This window comes from Primulina tabacum, chromosome 16 (genome assembly GCF_025594145.1).
Source record: "Primulina tabacum isolate GXHZ01 chromosome 16, ASM2559414v2, whole genome shotgun sequence".
NCBI classification, from domain to species: domain Eukaryota; kingdom Viridiplantae; phylum Streptophyta; class Magnoliopsida; order Lamiales; family Gesneriaceae; genus Primulina; species Primulina tabacum.
This window is the reverse complement of record NC_134565.1, coordinates 33,717,037-33,734,946: the sequence shown is the minus strand read 5'-3', so window position 1 is coordinate 33,734,946 and position 17,910 is coordinate 33,717,037. Positions and strand designations below refer to the sequence as shown.

At 36.4% G+C, this 17,910-nt stretch overlaps 4 protein-coding genes across 9 annotated transcripts; all 4 read right to left on the bottom strand.

The window, feature by feature from the left end:
- Positions 1-1,893: 1,893 nt before the first annotated feature.
- Positions 1,894-5,612, bottom strand: LOC142528945 (uncharacterized). Of its 2 annotated transcripts, XM_075634243.1 has the most exons (7): positions 5,522-5,612; positions 4,634-4,750; positions 3,617-3,656; positions 3,385-3,480; positions 2,961-3,157; positions 2,664-2,762; positions 1,894-2,537 (listed from the first exon to the last, which is right to left on the bottom strand). In XM_075634243.1, the coding sequence occupies exons 2-7, from the start codon at positions 4,741-4,743 to the stop codon at positions 2,075-2,077; spliced, it is 1,005 nt and encodes a 334-aa protein (XP_075490358.1). In that variant the 5' UTR covers positions 4,744-4,750; positions 5,522-5,612; the 3' UTR covers positions 1,894-2,074. The 2 variants fall into 2 exon arrangements, with proteins under 2 accessions (XP_075490358.1, XP_075490359.1); XM_075634244.1 differs by lacking the exon at positions 5,522-5,612 and having other exon boundaries at positions 3,617-3,907; positions 4,634-4,756.
- A 523-nt stretch (positions 5,613-6,135) lies between these two features.
- On the bottom strand, positions 6,136-10,112 carry LOC142529950 (WRKY transcription factor 44-like). Of its 2 annotated transcripts, none has more exons than XM_075635681.1 (7): positions 9,933-10,112; positions 9,691-9,738; positions 8,909-9,125; positions 8,716-8,817; positions 7,735-8,345; positions 7,064-7,222; positions 6,136-6,549 (listed from the first exon to the last, which is right to left on the bottom strand). In XM_075635681.1, the coding sequence occupies exons 3-7, from the start codon at positions 9,098-9,100 to the stop codon at positions 6,378-6,380; spliced, it is 1,236 nt and encodes a 411-aa protein (XP_075491796.1). In that variant the 5' UTR covers positions 9,101-9,125; positions 9,691-9,738; positions 9,933-10,112; the 3' UTR covers positions 6,136-6,377. The 2 variants fall into 2 exon arrangements, with proteins under 2 accessions (XP_075491796.1, XP_075491795.1); XM_075635680.1 differs by having other exon boundaries at positions 9,681-9,738; positions 9,933-10,111.
- Positions 10,113-11,426: 1,314 nt separating this feature from the next.
- On the bottom strand, positions 11,427-12,938 carry LOC142530036 (small ribosomal subunit protein uS12). Its single transcript, XM_075635785.1, has 4 exons — positions 12,785-12,938; positions 12,008-12,163; positions 11,787-11,913; positions 11,427-11,697 (listed from the first exon to the last, which is right to left on the bottom strand). Exons 1-4 carry the CDS (start codon positions 12,787-12,789, stop codon positions 11,557-11,559), a joined length of 429 nt encoding a protein of 142 aa, XP_075491900.1. The 5' UTR covers positions 12,790-12,938; the 3' UTR covers positions 11,427-11,556.
- A 677-nt stretch (positions 12,939-13,615) lies between these two features.
- Positions 13,616-17,454, bottom strand: LOC142529749 (interactor of constitutive active ROPs 2, chloroplastic-like). 4 transcript variants are annotated; one of them, XM_075635373.1, is made up of 4 exons: positions 17,326-17,432; positions 16,078-16,111; positions 15,609-15,789; positions 13,616-15,454 (listed from the first exon to the last, which is right to left on the bottom strand). In XM_075635373.1, the coding sequence occupies exons 2-4, from the start codon at positions 16,095-16,097 to the stop codon at positions 13,823-13,825; spliced, it is 1,833 nt and encodes a 610-aa protein (XP_075491488.1). In that variant the 5' UTR covers positions 16,098-16,111; positions 17,326-17,432; the 3' UTR covers positions 13,616-13,822. The 4 variants fall into 4 exon arrangements, with proteins under 4 accessions (XP_075491488.1, XP_075491486.1, XP_075491487.1 ...); XM_075635371.1 differs by having other exon boundaries at positions 13,619-15,454; positions 16,078-17,199; positions 17,326-17,454; XM_075635372.1 differs by having other exon boundaries at positions 13,619-15,454; positions 16,078-16,500; positions 17,326-17,454.
- Positions 17,455-17,910: the final 456 nt, after the last annotated feature.

The following is a 17,910-nucleotide window of genomic DNA, read 5'->3' as shown; positions in this document are numbered from 1 at the left end:
TATTTGATGCACATAAATTGCACACAGTTTTCGCACTCGCAGACTCCTCGGCAGAAACCTTCGGAACACATCTGGACCTAACATTTACAGCCGCAACAGCTTTACTGGAACTGGCGAACTGTCTCCCACATGAGCCCCGAGCTCGAGGAGGCGTGCAACACAATCTTCTCCATGTCCCAAAAACTAGCAAATTTCCATGAAGAAGAAGCTCGGAGGTACGGAAACCCTACTCGACCATTTGTATATACTTGCCCCGAATGGCACCAAATCCGCAGTTGCTTCATTAAGAATGGTACACTGGCAGCACAACCTAGAAAAAGTACGAGACCGCCATCTCTTCAAAGAGTCGACCCCCACGTACGGTAGATAATTTTTAAAATTATTTTGATTAGGGTTTTATTAATATTCGATTATTCCATCATATAAATCTTATTATTTATCAAAACTCAGTTCTTCATTACATACATACACACACATATACATACATACACACACATATATTAAAAATCGATATTACTATATAAATTTTTACCAGTAGTAATGATTACATTTTATTTTTACGTAATTACATAGATTCTTAAAATGATAGTCGTAAATAACTGCACTATTTCTGCAGTATAGTTTAAGCATTGGTATTTGTCTACCATTAGTGTTAATTACATTTTAATTTTAAGTAACTCTAGAGATTAATTAATTTTCTTTTTAAGTATGTGCAGTATTTGTGCATATATTTTTAAACATAATTGGTACTAGCTATCCACCTAGGGGATTTAGATTTATAATTTAATTAAGAGTATGTTTCATTTGACTCTATTCATATCTACGGTAAAAATTAATATTTTCTTACATAAAAATTTATCATTTTTATAGATCGGGTCGGGTCAGAAATTCATCTCACAGTAAGATGATCTCATAAATTTTTTTGTATTTAATCAATTATTTTTTAAAAATTTTAAAGTTATTATTTTTATTTCCTATCTTACCCATTATGATGCTTGATATAGAGATTTCATCGGATGGGTTTATAGGTCATTTCTTTTCCAAAAAAAAAAAATTCTTTTTCAAAAGTCCTCCATGTTCTCACGTGTCAGTTTCAATTGAAAAACTTCTATTTTTAAAATATTAAACCATCCTAAAGAAAAGAAAGGAGATAAAATCAAGAAATAGAAACAAAACATAGTGAAGGTTTTTGGCAGAGAATTCCAAACCGGCCATGATCAAGGTGTATGTATTTCAAAGTCATTATCTTATAAGCGCGTGTATGGTACGCTGATATATTATTAAAAATTATGAATAATTTATCTTATATATTAAACGATAAAGTAATTATTTAGTTTTTTTTTAGAATTTGAAAAATAAATCATGCGATATGATAGTTGCAAGAGAGAGTGGATAGAATGATTTAAAACCTTAGTGCCCAAAGAATATTAATAAGGCTGGATGTCAGAGAGATTTTTTACCTGAGAACTAAAATGTAAAATTACGTTTTTTACCAAAAAAAAAAAAAAGAAAAAGAGAAGAATATTAGTCAGGAGGTAGCTCCAGGAAAGTCGTTAACATTTCAATCCTGAAGGATCAATTACGCTCTCGAATTTTGACATACTGCACGTAACAGGAAATAACCGAAACTGGGCTGCCAAGGAACAAACGTAAATATATAGAAATAACCAGTCAAACTTCATATTTTTTTAAAAATAACCTTCTCAATTGTATCATTTTTCTATCTATTAAAACCATTAAAAAATGTTTATCAAGATAATATTGCTATTACAATGTAATAGCATGGTAAAATAGAATAATCGAAACGAATCAAATTTTTTCTCTATCATTAGGGGGCAAGAAAGATTCAACTACAATCCTTCCAAAAATATTATAATTTGAAAAACAATCGGACAAGACAACACAATATTATAATAATAACGTTCAAGTTCAAAACCAAAACAATTGTGGCAGGTCTCTACTCAGTTCTCAAATCATAGAAATCAAGTTTTGAGTATTCAAACATTTCAACTACAGTACGCTGAAAAATAATAGAAAATAAAACATCGACCTCAGTGAACCTTACATGACCATATCATACCATCGCTTGCCTTCTCCACAATTTCATGGAGATTTCGCTGCCCCGAGGAGAGCGAATATTATCATTGTCATTGTCATTGACAGATCTGCTGTTGTGTCTTGGATTGGGGCTTCTGCCCCGACCATTGGTATCATAAGGGCTTTCATCGTCCCCCATTGTGGCAGGGTCCCCAGGGCTTTGGCTACCCCCCCTTGTGGCAGGGTCCCCAGGGCTTTGGCTACCCTCCTTAGGACTTTCATTATACCTGTCATCTGGCTCAGTTTCCATTCTGCTTCTCCTCGGAGAAGGGCTCCTTTTCTCACTTGGACTATCATCCGTAATAGGCGTTGGGCTGCGCTTCCTGTTCTTGGAGGGAGTAGATCCCCGTTTTCGTTCGGGAATTCTGTCTGCAGGACTTCTTGACCTCCTCTCATCGTACTCAGCATCACGGCCTCTTCTAGCAGGAGACCTTGACAGGCTGGACAGAATGAAGAATTAAAGATGGGGGCAATTCAGTTGGAATTTAGTGCAGGAACTTATTAGTATCTCTTTGCAGGAGCTGAAACTTTTAACCGGAAAATTTAATTTTAAAATAACAATCAACCTGTAACTGCGGCTTCTGCTGAAACTTCGACTCCTACTCCTGCCACGACGAGGAGAGCGTGACCTCACAGGAGAGCGTGAATAACTGCGACCGCGCTTACTGAAATAGACTCAGATAAAAAATTAAGAGCCACATCACAACATGTGTTTTTCTGTGGCATTTATGACAAGCAGGACAAAGGACAAAGCACTGCGCTCAACAACATATAAACTTACATAAATTACACACAACTACTTGTCTGGAAAACATCAGGCAGAAAAGGAGAGTAAATCACTATGGCAAATTAAATACACTTACCTCTGCTTCTTAGGGCTATCCTGGCAGTTCTTCTCAATATGACCTCTTTCCCCACAGCGATAACACTTGTTTTTCCAGTCTCCAGCCTTGCAATCACGAGCCCAATGGCCATCAATGCCACAATTGAAGCACCGTCCAGAACCTGGAGCAGGGCCTTTGCCAACATATTCTCGAACTCCTCCAGGTCCACGTGGTACCTGCAGCCACATCATTTAACACCAGAGGCTAAGCACACAAAAAACTAAGACAAAATTGTTCCCAAGGAGCTTATTTTAGATGTCTCTTAAAAAATCTAGAAGTGGCTACATTTAATTATGTCAAAACTGCATCTTCAAGTGATAAAAGGCATGACAGGGCCACATCCAGCCACTTTTTTTGCTTAAAGTGGGAAAAAATTGAATGAATGAGCCTCAGATTCACTTACTCCCTTGGCAAATTCAACAATGATACGCCGTCCATCAACATCTCTTCCATCCAAGTTATATCTAGCATCATCAGCATCCCTAGGATCGCTGAATTCCTGAAAATTGAGATGGGAACACAGAAACCCACACGTAATTGTCAAACATATAATGAGCTCGTAAATGGAAAGATAGAAAGAAATCTGTTAATAATTACAACCAAGAACAAGAAAGATAGAGAGTGATGATACATACAACAAAGGCGTAGTCTCGCTTCATATCCACATCGCGTACTCTGCGGAAACGGTTGTCAGAAACATTAAGATTTAGGGCCATCATAACTTGCGTACTGGAGTGCATGAAACTTGGTCCTCAAGACGAACTAAACACCAGTTTGATTGTTGCAAAATCCATAAAAACATGCAAAGACAACACAAAGAATCGCCAAGACAATCCACCAAGTCCACCCTCTCACCATTGACCACCAGGTCAGGAATATTCCACCCTCCCACCATGGACCACCAGATCACGCAAAGGCTCAGAAACCTTCAATAGAACCATTCAAGTTAAACGCAGAATCACCTATGCCACACTGTTCCTTCACAAATAACATGATCACATAGGTGCCAAGGTAAGAACTATGCTTGGAAAGCAAAAATGTTCTTACTTGGAGGTAAGAAGCAGAACCACATTCTACAGTGCCAGATCTCTCATGACAGACATGAGCATGGGTTTGCTAGAAAGCTCATAAATCTTGTAAGGGTGGAAAACTATTTCATTACACTACCCAGGTAAACCAAGAGAAATAGTTGCCTATAAAGAACAAATTGGTCTGCAGTATCAAGCAGAGAATTTTAAAGTAGGTGATAATGGATAACAATATTAAGACGACCTCAGTACCTCGGCCCATTGTGACAAACACACGTAAGAGAAATTCAGATTTAGGAAAATATTTCTCATAAAAAAAGAGCCATTATCTAGAAATAAGAATGTAATACACTTAATAAACAAGCTGAATCAGCTACACTAATTTACACAATGGAGGTGGTGACCAGAGAAAGTAAGCATGTATTAAAATTTAGAGTACCTATAAAAACATCAATAACCAAAACACATCATCTACAAATATGGAAAATCATATGAATTAAATGAAACCTGACAAACAATTGTAAAAAGCATGACCCTCCACAAAATAAGCCGGATATTTCACATTTGAAAATATCAGCAGAACAAATATCTTTGAACAAAAACGAGGACATGGCAATTTATTACCTTCCATATCTGCTGAAAACATGTTCCAAATCTCGAGAACGGGTTCTGGAAGACAAATGACCAACATAAAGGCGTGTATTACCACCGTATCGATCATCATGACGAGGCATTTTTTAGCTGCAGCAAAAAAGCTAAAACTCAAGATTTGCAAAAAAGGAAAAAAAACATCATCAAGGTACAATATAAAATCTCATATTAACAAAAACACTTGACACCAACAATGAGCCAGCTAGCCCTGTTTGAAGCATAAAGATAACCTTAAGCAGGCAAAACACTTAAGCTTGTGCCAAAGGGCATCCAGATACAACCAGGATAAAGGAACTGAACTTATCACAACTCTTTCTGAAAACTTTTTAATTACAACCATTTTTTATTGATACCTCTTAACAACTTAAATCCCTCGTAAATTCCAAAAATTCTCAATTAGAATACAAGAAAAGATTGGGAAAGTATGATATTAACAACCCATGCCAAGGAAAATTTAGAGAAATCATAGGAAAGTGAAACACAAATCAGATGATTGGAAAAACAAAGAAAAAAAAAGCTTAATTATTCAAGAGATGATAGTTAGCCCAACTTCAAAGAACACGCTGCATTTAAAAAAAACAGCAGAAAAAAATTACTTTACAATAGAACAATACGTATCGGAACAAATCCAATAACTTCCATGAGCAGAAAAAAAAAATAATTTAACCAATTAAGATCATCCTCGATCGCAAATATTAACGCGGGGACAGAAAGTAATAAGAATTCCCAAAATCCCCAGTCTAAAACCGATTTCTCGCCGAAAACAATAGCCAGAACCTAAATGAATAAAAGATAGTGTACAATTTGCATAAACAGATAAAATTCATACAAAATAAACCTAAATATTGAGCACAAGAAAACCTGAAAAACGAGAGCCCAGATTTTGTTGAGGCAACCCTAATTATCCAGAAAACATCAAGACCGTACGGTTTCGAAGTGGGAAAATATTTTTATACCCCCAAAGCTAGTGATTCCTACGGTCACGATGATTCATGTGACATCTAAAGGGCCACAAATTAGCTTAAGGTGGGCCGAGATGCATCCCTAGGGCCTAGACTAGGTCGTATGATGCCCAAGGCCCACATATATTATAGTTTCTTAATCGATCCTATTCGTCAACTGCATTTTAAATGGACTTTAATTCATTTGTGAGACTATATCAGGAATCCTATTTGTCCTATTGTCGTCCATGAAAAAATATTACTTTTTGTATTTTGTGATCGTCAATGAAAAAATATTACTTTTTGTGCTAAGAGTATTACTTTTTATTATGATTATCGATGAATTGACCCGCCTCACAGATTAAAATTCGTGAAAGCATCTCACAGAAGATTTGCTCATGACATATTTGTGCTTGTGAATTTATAAACTCTAAATAAATAATCTCGATATGTGTGTGTACGCAATTAAAATTTTGGCAGATCAATCGAATTCACGCAAAAGACTAAAGGCACTAAAACCCACAAAATTGTACATTATATATAAGGGTTGATTAGCAAATCAAGGTGACTTGGGTTAACTTTGAATGTAGGAGTCTATCGAAATTTTCAAAACATGAAACGAAAAAAAAAAAGAAAAAAAGAAAAGAAACGTATCATATCAACTAGCCATTTTCCAGAATTTGATAAACACTGAGGTAATCCTCATGTGTAGGCATATATGTATGCATCTTTGATTCGCATCCGGCTGATGTCTCGAGATATTTGTAGGCGTTGATTCAAGATTTGTTCCTTGTCCTCGTATTCGATGCCTCTGAATTTGCAATTTTGATTGGCATTTCATGGTTATGTCGACCCTCATACGTCGTTATGAAAGTGGCGGGATCTTCCGAAGTTCTCTCGACATACTTCCGCACATTGCACTTGGGGCTGGTGCACTTATAGTAACTCCTGCAAGGGCAATCAAACACACCACAACCTAAGAGCCAACAAACGGAACTGATGCCATGTCTTAATTGACACTGTCCACCCTCGAGAAGAGCTGACTATTTCGATGACGATTCCCACTCCCCAAAAATTGTATCAGAAGACAAACTTAACTGGTTATGTAAATCAGTGTGCACTGCATGGCAAGATTCCAGTAATTTTAAAGAATGATAATAGTATCCGAAATTCATCAAGTAAAAGAATCAGCTAAAAAAATAATTGAAGGAGGAAGTGTTTTTCCTCTATTAATTAGAATTTTTAACAATTTTTATAAAAATATTGTTGCAATATTTATTTTAGCAACTTTTTGACATTTTTAATGCATGATATTTCATGCTTATTGTATACCACATGATCTAACAAAAATCAAGCAACTTGATCTACTAAAATGTCCCAATATTTTATTAAATTTCTAGACGCCCATTTAATTTCTATACCAGGGGAAGATGCCCAGGGAGTTGGCAAATTTAATACTAACCTTGGGTATGAATTTCCCTTGACAACTTTCTGGCCATACTTTCTCCATCGAAATCCATCCCCGATGATATCAGAATCCGCGTTGTTCTGGACACCATTCCCAGGCTCGGGTGTGCCTTTCTCCGCACTACCTGCTTTTAGTGATTGGATCTGGCATTTCCTGCAGTATAAAACCATAACCTCAGAATGCTGTTGTTATTGTGTGAATTCAAATATCAAAAGTTCACATATGAGTAGGAAAGCAATGGTATTGGCGTTCAGTGCTTTTCGAGCTAGTTTCAAACGTTATTCAATTCATGTTCGAAAATATCAAACTTGCCTAAGTTCTATCATATTTGATTACATATTTTTTAGCCCAAAATATTAATTCAATAGCTCTTCAGGCTCGTGAGCTTATATTCATATTTTGGAAATATATTTCAAATTACATGAGCTCACAAGTTCGAACCTGAATTCAAGTTTTTACCTAATAAAACTCAGGTTCAAATTAAAAGAATCGAGCTCGAATTCGAATTTTTAGTACCAAACTCAAGCTCAAGATAGTTTATTCTTCCAGCTTCAAGCAAGCTAAAGCATATGAGTTCAAGCCAAGCAAAAAAAATACCATTAAGCTCAATTCGATTTGTTTGCATCTCTGTACATATCCTAGTGCCAGAGTAAAATAACTGTCACCTTCTTTTGCTTTTAAAGCCATCATCTTCCGCTTCCAAAGCTTCACTTCCTTCCTCCCATTCCCCTTTCTCAGCATCTTTGGAAGTTGAGGCACTACCATCAAACAATACATCCAAAACTGTTTCATTGATTCTCGGAGAAGCACCAACAAAATCTGATTGGGTGAATGACTCGATGGTAATCTGATCTTTAGACTCACTTGTAAGCCCTTCAATTCTATCAGCCTTTTGATTATTTGACACGGAACTGTTTACCTCAATTTGAGCAGCACCACATGCAGGTCCCCGAGGTTTTGAGTGGTTGTGCTCACCCTTGTAGACCACCTCCGCAATCTGCTCATCAAGTGTTCTTTCTACCATCTTCTTCGCCAAACAATTCGGGTATGTACACTTGTAATAACTTCGTGGATACTCACTTCCTTTAACCTGTTTCTGTCCATATTTCCTCCAGCTATGTCCATCAGAAGAAGCTCGCTCCTCATTGTTAGAAGGTAGCAAGAAACGTTTGTCTTCTTTGGAATTTACTAGCACATCATTTCTCATCAACTCTGATATTTTAATAGATGAACCAACCTCAGTATTTTCTTGTCTGGAATTATTGACATTACTCCCCTGGTCAAGTACAAGTTCATAAAATACACACCTTTGCAACAAATGCAAACATTTATTCCTAAAAACATTTAGGTCACGAGTCATTTTTAGTTCAATAACCATGTTGGAGCAACATGTTTGGAACTTTATGCATGTAAATATTAAATTGGTAGATATAGGTAGAAGAAATAGTAAACTTCATCGTTGCAAAATAATTATCGAACTGAATTGATACTTGCATGTGCGTAGGTCTAAAAATGTCACAACTCTGCTGTTGAATAATAAAAAACGATAACCAAAAATTTAGGAAATTTTGTTCTTATACTGAATCATCAACTGTACAACAATTAATCTCAGAAGAAGATTGAAAATATAAAAATGTTATACTAACCAAACTTGCCAAGACGGAAAGAGTTGCACTTGTTACAAATTTAGCAATTGGTTTGTAAACCAAATTTGATGCAGCATTTGATTTTGGGGCCAACATCTCCACCTGGAATCTCGGATGCCAAAACATGGAGAATATGAATGAAAAAATTGCACAGACAACAATAAAAATAAAGGGCCTTGAAAGAAGTAACTACCTTCCCTGTTGGCTTGAACCGGAAAGTCTTCGGTCTTATGGCTATAACTGCAGTTTCAGAAACATCGGCAGGTGAAGAATCCTTAACTGCATCTGAAAGCAACTCCGATAAAGATTTATGATGGGAGAGGCCTGGCCTCCTGGCTATTGGTTTCTTAATTGCAGTTGCATCCTCTTCATTGACTTTTGTCATTATTGTCGTTACAGCAAATATTCTTCTGCATAAATTCACATTGTACATGAGATCAAGCTCACGTCCTAAAAGTGAACAAAGCAGCTAACTTTGTGACACAAGCCGATCATCAGCCGTTTCAAAATAGTTAGATAATCCTTCTTGGCTCTTGCTGCCAGCCTGCTATTTTGTTCTCAACCATCAATATTTGACCAATTAAACTTGGGTTAGAATCAGGACCGAAGGGAATTATCAACAAACAAAGCGTTCCCACTTTCATCTTTTATTGGAACCGACGCTATCAGTTCTTTAATCATATTTAGGCCGAGTCTGAACACAGTCACTTCTCTGACCGAAAGATTTTTTTTTTTTTTTAAGAATAAAACAACAATCCATTGAAAAAAGAATTCCACATTCCTTTTACGATGGTAACAACAAAAAGGTAGTAAATTAAAATCCTAGTACCATCCCTTACCAATGGCAGCTTCTATTTCCCCATTTAAACAAGTTAAAGAACATATAATTGGAAGAATCATGTGCTCATAGAATCAACAATTTTCTCCACAAGTGGTAAGGAGTTGGAGATTGAAGATGGACTAACCAGGAAACACCTAAATCCACTGTTCTCTCCACTTGAACATCAAGTCATTTTGCTCCACCTGCATGCACAGCATTCAAATTCAAACAAAACAATACACGTAAAACAAGCATTTAAAAAATCCCACTAAATTGATAAGCCGTTCCATCCCCACAACCCACTGTGTAGTCCATTACAAGCATTTCATGGGCAAAAAGACAAACCCACCAAAAAAGTGATACCGAAAATCAGAGTGAAGAGCTAAAAAAGAATTACCCAAGAAATTGTTCCACTAACTCTCCAGTGTTACCTATCTCTCTGCGAGAGAAAATAGCCAAAATGTTTCTCGAATTGTGCACATATTCATGGCAGGGGCAGGATGGGTAATGCCTTTGAGGCCAACCAACCCGGGAATCCGCATTTGAGGCAGATTCACTGATTTTAACCCCAAAAGAATGGTAGTTGAATGCCAACAGCCACGTGCTAAAATCCCATCCAACCTTCATGTCCATTTCCATGTTATAAATGGTACCCCACAGGCCCAGTACAAAGTAGGTTCCACCTACGTGAAATTTTGGGTTTTCTTTTTTTTTTTTTTTAAATAAAAAAATGGAATTTCTTTTTTATTTTGGGTCTTTTGAGAACTCTAGGAAAACAGTACAGATAGATTGATTTGTGGGTGATTTCACAATCGTCTTGTATCTACGTGCATGGGGTCGATATGTTGTGAATTGATTTTTGTTTGCGATTTATTGTATTTTGTTTGTATATAGTATTTAATATGTTTTTATTTGTTAATAATTTGTTCATATGCGAATTGTTTGAGTAAAATATGATATAATTTAAAGTATCAAGTGAAACAAATTGTATAATCTAGTCCGATTTTGACATCTAAAAAAAAATTTATTCACCGAAATCTTAGTACGACAAATCAATGATATAGTGATTGAAACATGACACATGCTATTAGGTTTATACTATTATCACCAACAAGCTTATGTTAAAATATTAAATACTCAATCCATTGGTTTTCATTTAAAAAAAAAAAAAACCAACATTGGTACATATATTTGCTCTTTTATAGTTGTAAGATAAGATAAGATCTAAATCAATATTTTACATGTCCAACAAAGCTTGAACCAAGAATTTTGTTGTTCCAATCGCTCTATTTGTGATGCAGTGACCTGTTAAATATTTATCGATTTTAAGTCAAATAGCATTAACATATGACCACCAAGCTTATGACAACACAAGTAATTTTATTTTATTTTATTTTTCCTTTCTCTATCAAATAAAATGAGTTAGTCCACTATAACCAGAATTAAAGAGAGTAAATTTAACCTCGTTTAGCCATCCTTTTGCAGCTTCTTCAGCAATTTCTAGGCGCTTGATCCAATTAAGAACCCTCCCACGCGTTAAAGGACCTAATACACAATCCCCTAAAAACCCGATCAAAATTTTCTCTTACAATTGTCAAGAAAAAATAAAATAATCCACAAATATATTACTTCAGCTCTTAGAAATTTCTCACTTACAATGTATACATAGTCTATACGTGTGAATGTAAACACTGTTGCATATTCTTAGCAAGTTTATCAAGGCTCATATCTGCTAAATTTGCATAGCAAGCTTCATGTTTCACCAAAGAGCTATCAGCTACATGTCCTACAAAACACTCAATATTGACCATTCCCAAAATCCAGGCTCAATATTGAACCACATCTATAGAGCCGAACAAAATGCTACAAGTTGCAGGTAGTGATGACAGAGTGAAATCCACAATGGTACAACTCTGATACAATTAAAAGAAATAAATTGTTCACAAAGTTGACTGAAGCATTTCGATAGTTCATCAAAAACTTGAGAATCACTCAGCCAGGGAAAAAAAAAAGATAATGACTTAAGATCTAGGCTTCTCTTTTTTCTCCTTAAAGAGTGCAAGGAGTGATACACCAGACACCTTCACCACCTTGAACCTGACACCAGGAATATCTCCGACGGCATGCCCCTTACGTCCAAATCCAGCAATCAACACTTCATCCTGTACAAATAGCAGCATATCAAGTTTAAACTCTAATTCTGAGGGCAATTAAGTAAATCAAAGCTGAGGAACTGATAAAAGGAACTCACGTTTTCTTCTATGTAGTTTAAACAACCATCATTAGGAACAAAAGCTGCAATCTTTTTGCCATTCTTAATAAGTTGAACCCTGGCACATTTACGAATAGCAGAGTTTGGCTGCTTAGCTTCAATGCCGCTGCAAATGCCAATGAATCGTAAGACATGTTAAATCGTAAGACATGTATGACATGATAGAAAAACAAGAAGGCCAGTGGGAATGAAAAATTCACATTTTCTCGAGAACAATCCCCTTGGCATGAGATGAGCCAGCAAACGGTTTCTTCCATTCATTCCCCAGGTGAGATTTCTTGTAGGCCTTGTCAGCCCACCTCTGCCTTCTGCGGTGGGACTTGAGCTTGCGACCAGCTCCCATACCACGTGTCTTCCTATGTGACAGATAGTAGACAATATAATGAAACAACTCGAGAAGAATAATATCCATGAATGTTGTAAAACAATTTCTTATCAGGTGCGGTACATGGAAAATCCATCATTTCAAATCTTTCTCACGCAGAAATCTCAAACTTTGGACTAACAATAGAATTGACAAGAAAACCGCCTAATCTTCGAAATTATACTGAATTCCCTTTCTCCAAATAAATCTTCCATGCACCTTAGGTGCTTATCTCACAGAAGAAAGGATAATTTTAGGGTCATTAGATACTAACCCTACATTGGACAAAAGTAAACAAAACCTCATTTGTCGTCAAATTCACCTACATGATCTTTAAAATGACTCTTTTTACCATTAAATTACAAGAAACAGCAATATTCTTCCATAGAAAAAATTAGCAAATGCAAATAAGCATTGACGGTCGCAACATCCAGTTCTTTTCTCTTTCTTTTCGTAGAACAAGCGCTTAACCACTTCAGAGCCAAAAAAATAAACATCAATTTCTCGATACTACAAACCGAACAAAACAACACTCAATTTATCCACTTTGACCAACAGTTTATTGATTCGAGAAACACAAAAAAAGAAACGCATTCCGGAGATCTGTACGTACCCCATGATTGCAGAATCGAGCGACCGAAGAGAAGGCTGCTACGGAATCAGAGGGATGAGAGTGGAACAGCCGCTGAAATCCAAACTTCAAAACCCTAATCAAATATATAGTTTTAACAGTTTTAGGATGTAGAAGTTTGTCTTTGAGCTCATGGACCTACGTACGTTGGTGTCCAATAAGGTTAGCCCAGCATGTTAAAGCCCAAAACAATATTTAGGTGAGCGTGAGAGCCGGCTACTTAACCCAAATACTCTGGATTTTAAGGCCCAAAGCCCCATATGTAGTATCATGTGAGGTCGTCTAAGTTTTGAAGCCCAAATATGTGGGCAAATCAAGCGCATGTCTCAATATGTTGGTATGGTGGTCCAGTTAGTCTTTTACTCATTGGCCTATTTTTTACAACAGTGTCCAGTTAGTCTTTAGCCCATGGTCCAGAATAATATTTAGAGCGTAAGCTATAATCTAGTTAAATTTTCTGGGCGTCTTCAGGCCCAAGAACCATACGTAATGTCATGTGAAGTCGTCTAAGTTTTGAAGCCCAAATACGTGGGGTATCTTAGGGAATGGGTCAATATGTAAGTAATGTTGGTCCAGTTAGTATTTAGCTTTTGTTCCTATCTGTTTTTTAGTCTTTAGCCCACGGTCTCTATGTTTATCATAGTGGTCCAGTTGGTCTTTAGCTCATGGTCCTCTGTTAGTAATGATGGCCCAGTTAGTCTTTAGCCCATGGTCCAAATAAAATTTAAGTAAGCGTAAATACTTCAAAATAATAATAATACTCTGGTCATTTTAAATTTGTGCATAAAATTCATCTTGATATTACCCATATTAAACTATACAAGACTGGCATAGTTGATTGGAACTCTAAGGGCGAACTGCTCTTAAATAAACCAAACACAATGTCTCTCTTACATCAAATTTTAGCCATTAAAAGTTGGGTGCCACCACAAAATGGTCATTTTGAGATGGAGAATCACTGATTTTTTTAAAGCAAAAAACTACTAAAATGGCAATGAGGACCCTGAAACTTTCTTTGATCTACTTCTGCCCTTTCTTTAACAATACACCCCCAATCTTCTTCAACATATTTCCATTTTTCTTTTTACCGAAGTCATCATCAATATCTTCATAATACGGCGAACCCAACTTACCAGAAATTGTGAGATAGTCCAAAGAACCTGTTCTTTTCACATATTTACCATTATTTTCGAGAGAGAGCATTGCAGCGGCTGCCTCAGCAGCTTTTCTCCATTGATCTGATTGCACTTTCAATCTCCTTAGTTCAGTTTCAATCTCTACGTTAGCAGCTTGAGTTGCATCAAGCTGCTCGGTAGCACGCATGGTTTTTCTTCGACATTTTTTGGATTCCTCGGTCAAATATCCAATCTTTATCAAGGCTTCTTGTTCGGCTGCTCTTGATGCCTCGGTTAAAGCAATGGCCTCATTAGTTGCTTCGTTTCTCTCTGTTTCGTTCTTCGAGATTTCGGATTTCAGAATTTTGTTTTCTTCTCTGATGGTTTGCAACTGAGTCTCTTTCTCAAGTAAGCATGCCTGCAGATCTTTGAGGAGTGATTCTGACTTATCTAACTCTGTTTCAAGTTCTGATTCTCTCTCAGCTGGTGCATTTTCGTCGCTTTTTAAACTCAACCCCTTGTTATGTGAAATGCTTTTCAAAGCATTATCTTTTTCAGTCAGTTTTGCCCTCAATATGTCAGCTTTGACTCGGTACTCTTTAATCTTTGCTTCTATTTCAAGTTGTTTCTTGAACGATTCTGATTTCACATTCTCAAGAAGTTCATTGGCATTATTTATCTCAAGGGCGCTACGATTGTATTCATCTTGATGTCTTCTTTCTGCATTCTTCAGCGCTGATCTCAAACGATCAACTTCATGTTTCAATTCCATGAGTTCATTTTTCGGGACTTCTGTTTTAACATCATCAAAAGGATACACTGAGATCTTGTTGTGATGACCTAAGTTAGACTGGAGACTCCTGACTGTTTCCTCCAATGAAACTACTCTATTTTTTGAAACTTCCAACTCCAAGATCAAATTTTTGTAAGATTCCATAGCAATAGCATGTTTAGAGTGTAATGTTTCTTCAGTAATCTTCAAATCTTTCAATTGCGTTTGAGCTCTACTAACATCTTTCACGGCCCGAGCTTCAGCTTCCCGGGTATTATTTAATTGGGTCTTCAACTTCTCAACCAACTCAAGCCTTCCGTTGAGTTCGCACCTCAATCTCTGTATCTCAACACAAGCTGACTCAGCATGCCTAGCATGCGAAACTTCTGACCCGGAAACCCTGTCCAGTTGAATCTTGAGATTATGAATCTCATTCGTGGCAGAAGCCAAAGCAGAAGAGTCCATAGAATGTTGCTTTTTTAATGCTTCGAGTTCAGATTCCCATGCTCTATCTCGATCCTGAGAGATCTTTCGTAATTCTTGGAGACGAGCTTCTTCAGAGTCAGAAAGTTCCTTAAGTTGCTTCTGAGTCTCCTCGAGTTTAATAGACATGGCTGCTAGCTGTTCCTTGGCTTCTTCGGATTCCTGCTGAGCACTTTGCCTCAATGACATGGGGGAGCTCAGCCGATCCTTCGCCTTTTTTAGTTCCTCTTCCAGCTGAGCTATCTGAGACTCCAATTCAGACACCCTGCTCGGTTTTTTCTTCTGTGGTATTGCACAAAAAACAGACTTTAAAGAGTGGTTTAGAAAAGTAGCATCGAATCCAGAAGGATTTGAAATCCATACCTCCAAGTATTAGTGAAGTGAATTCTTGCCTATATCATAATTATAGTTATGTAAAATATTCATAACCATATACCTCATTGGCTGGACTTCTCGGTGATTGGCGACCAACAACCTTGGGACTTCTGTTTCTAGATGTTTTGCTAACTGGATCTGGCGATAGAGCAGGATCAGATTCCGATCCCGGAATTTTGAGTTTCTGGACCGTACGTGACATGACCAGAGATGCCTTTTGAGGTGCATCAAGAGAACCAGGACTGCAGGCAAGAAACGAGCAATTTTTTTACTAGAAACAAATTTGAAGCGTACTGTGAAGGATAACACATTATTCCACCCTATCTAACAATAAAAGGATTAACAACCCACTTTTGAATCATTATAACTTCTCAAGGCCATAAAACATACACATTAGTCATAGAATTTGTTAATTCAAGTGAAATATACCCTTTCCGTCACGGGGTAAGGTATTTCAACGGACATATTAACAAAGCAATAGCAACTGAAAACCAAGAAAAGCGGGATATCATACAATAAGATAAACTTACCGAGAATTAGAGGCCTGCATAAATGTCTGCAACTCTACAACAATTGACAGAAATTTGACCGAGGAATTAAAATTTTTGGGATGCAATAACATAGTAAAAAATAAAAGTTCCAAGGAAAAATACCAATCTTTCATCCATTTTCAATTGAAAAACAAAATTAAATGGGAAAAGCACGTAGAAGCAAAGTTATCCCTTGAAAGGAAAACCACATAAACAACCTCCACTCCCACGAACCAGAACCACAAAAAAAGAATATATGAAAATTTGAAAGAAAAAAAAAATAAACAAATAATGAAAATAGCTTTCGAATGATCTAACAAATATCAGAAATTTTGCCTTCCGTTTTACTCCACGATTCGAACGCTCACGCTGTTTAGGAATAAGAATAATTGAGAGAACATTAAAAGCAGAATATCGTATAACCTACAATCAGCAGAAACAGTTAGAGCTTTAATATTCAAGAACACAAAAGATGCACAGTTCAACATGATAATTAAAGTGAAAAATCAGTTTAACAAATTTTTAGTATGGATTCACTTGTTTTTACTATCGTGTTAAACCAAAGAATCATATAAAAAATCAGTTTTCAAGATTTTGATCACCATCTGCAAAATCTTTGCCTATATTTTCAGCTCTTTTTTTATATAAAAAAAATGAAGTTAAAATTCTCAACCATATTCGAGTAATTTAGGTAAATAAAAATTGCTATACAAACAACAAACATAGAAAATAATTTCAATAAACCATACTGATAGCATATGATAGAAAGGGAGAGAGGCAGAATCATTAACTTTTAAAATGCTAGACCATAGACAAGAAGCCACTCGAGCACAAAGATTTCAAGTAGTCAGCATATTTTCAAGAAAATCGAAATCCACATCGAGATATTTATGTCCCATTTTTCTTCTGAACTACTAAAATATAAGTATGCGAGAATAATTTGTTTACCACTCCACAATCCACACCCCCAAACACAGTCTCAAGACAAAACAATGCAGAATCATATACATCCATTATTCGTTCAAAACTTGCAATGCCTCCAATACTCGAGCTTTAAATTCTTAAAAACCAGCACACATTGAAAAATCTTCTACAAACTCCCATATCCAAAACTCAGCCGATCTTTTAAGAACATATATGCAGAAAAAGATGGAACCCAATAAAAAAATCATACAAACAGCCAGAAGAAACGAACCCACATGGAAAAAAATCACATTACAAGGGAAAAAAAAGAGCCATTAGACTCACCAAGAAGAAGAATAAAGTAGTCAAAAGACAGCGAAAGTTTGAACCCTTCTTCACACAGATATAAATTAATCACAGCTAACTTGTTACTGCTGTAACTCTCACACGATTCTCAATAAAATAGTGAAATGAATTCGAGACAATGTGTGTGTGGTGTTCCCGAGTATTGCTTCCATTATTTTGTTTTTTGGTCAGAATTCGGAAAATAACAATGGGAACGTCCCGCTTACTGTGTAGGGCGTGTTTGGTCAAAGAAGCAAGAAAACAAAAAAAATCACAAGCCCGCGAAATGTGCCTAAGTTGGCAGAATCTATGTTATTCATAACCAATTTATCACACGTTCTATTTCTCTACCGAAACCTTTTTGAGGTAGTCTGACACACAAACCTGCCTAGTGTGATATATTTTATTGACGCAGTTTGCAGACTATTACGTTGAGCTCAAAAATTTATTCAATACGCTCATTCTCCCGGTTACCAAAAAATATATCCAATAGATTCTAATTTTGTTTCCGATTGGATATTTAAATTAATTAAAGAAATAACTTTGCTCTTGGACGTGACTTGTTTGAATTCATGACATTAAAGT

What these genes read in the sequence shown, in the direction of transcription:
- LOC142529950 (XM_075635681.1), bottom strand. Translation starts at nt 9,100, where the DNA reads ATGACAAAAGTCAATGAAGAGGATGCAACTGCAATTAAGAAACCAATA. An exon ending in GGTTCAAGCCAACAGGGAAG is followed by an intron (nt 8,818 to 8,908) that starts GTAGTTACTTCT and finishes CCGAGATTCCAG; the next exon opens with GTGGAGATGTTGGCCCCAAA. An exon ending in AAGGGAAATTCATACCCAAG is followed by an intron (nt 6,550 to 7,063) that starts GTTAGTATTAAA and finishes TTGCCCTTGCAG; the next exon opens with GAGTTACTATAAGTGCACCA.
- LOC142530036 (XM_075635785.1), bottom strand. An exon ending in GGGATTGTTCTCGAGAAAAT is followed by an intron (nt 11,914 to 12,007) that starts GTGAATTTTTCA and finishes TGGCATTTGCAG; the next exon opens with CGGCATTGAAGCTAAGCAGC. An exon ending in TAAACTACATAGAAGAAAAC is followed by an intron (nt 11,698 to 11,786) that starts GTGAGTTCCTTT and finishes CTATTTGTACAG; the next exon opens with GATGAAGTGTTGATTGCTGG.
- LOC142529749 (XM_075635370.1), bottom strand. Translation starts at nt 16,211, where the DNA reads ATGAAAGATTGGTATTTTTCCTTGGAACTTTTATTTTTTACTATGTTA. An exon ending in ATGCAGGCCTCTAATTCTCG is followed by an intron (nt 15,790 to 16,077) that starts GTAAGTTTATCT and finishes TCTTGCCTGCAG; the next exon opens with TCCTGGTTCTCTTGATGCAC. An exon ending in CGAGAAGTCCAGCCAATGAG is followed by an intron (nt 15,455 to 15,608) that starts GTATATGGTTAT and finishes GCAATACCACAG; the next exon opens with AAGAAAAAACCGAGCAGGGT.
- LOC142528945 (XM_075634243.1), bottom strand. Translation starts at nt 4,743, where the DNA reads ATGCCTCGTCATGATGATCGATACGGTGGTAATACACGCCTTTATGTT. An exon ending in GTTTTCAGCAGATATGGAAG is followed by an intron (nt 3,657 to 4,633) that starts GTAATAAATTGC and finishes CCGTTTCCGCAG; the next exon opens with AGTACGCGATGTGGATATGA. An exon ending in AGCGAGACTACGCCTTTGTT is followed by an intron (nt 3,481 to 3,616) that starts GTATGTATCATC and finishes CTCAATTTTCAG; the next exon opens with GAATTCAGCGATCCTAGGGA.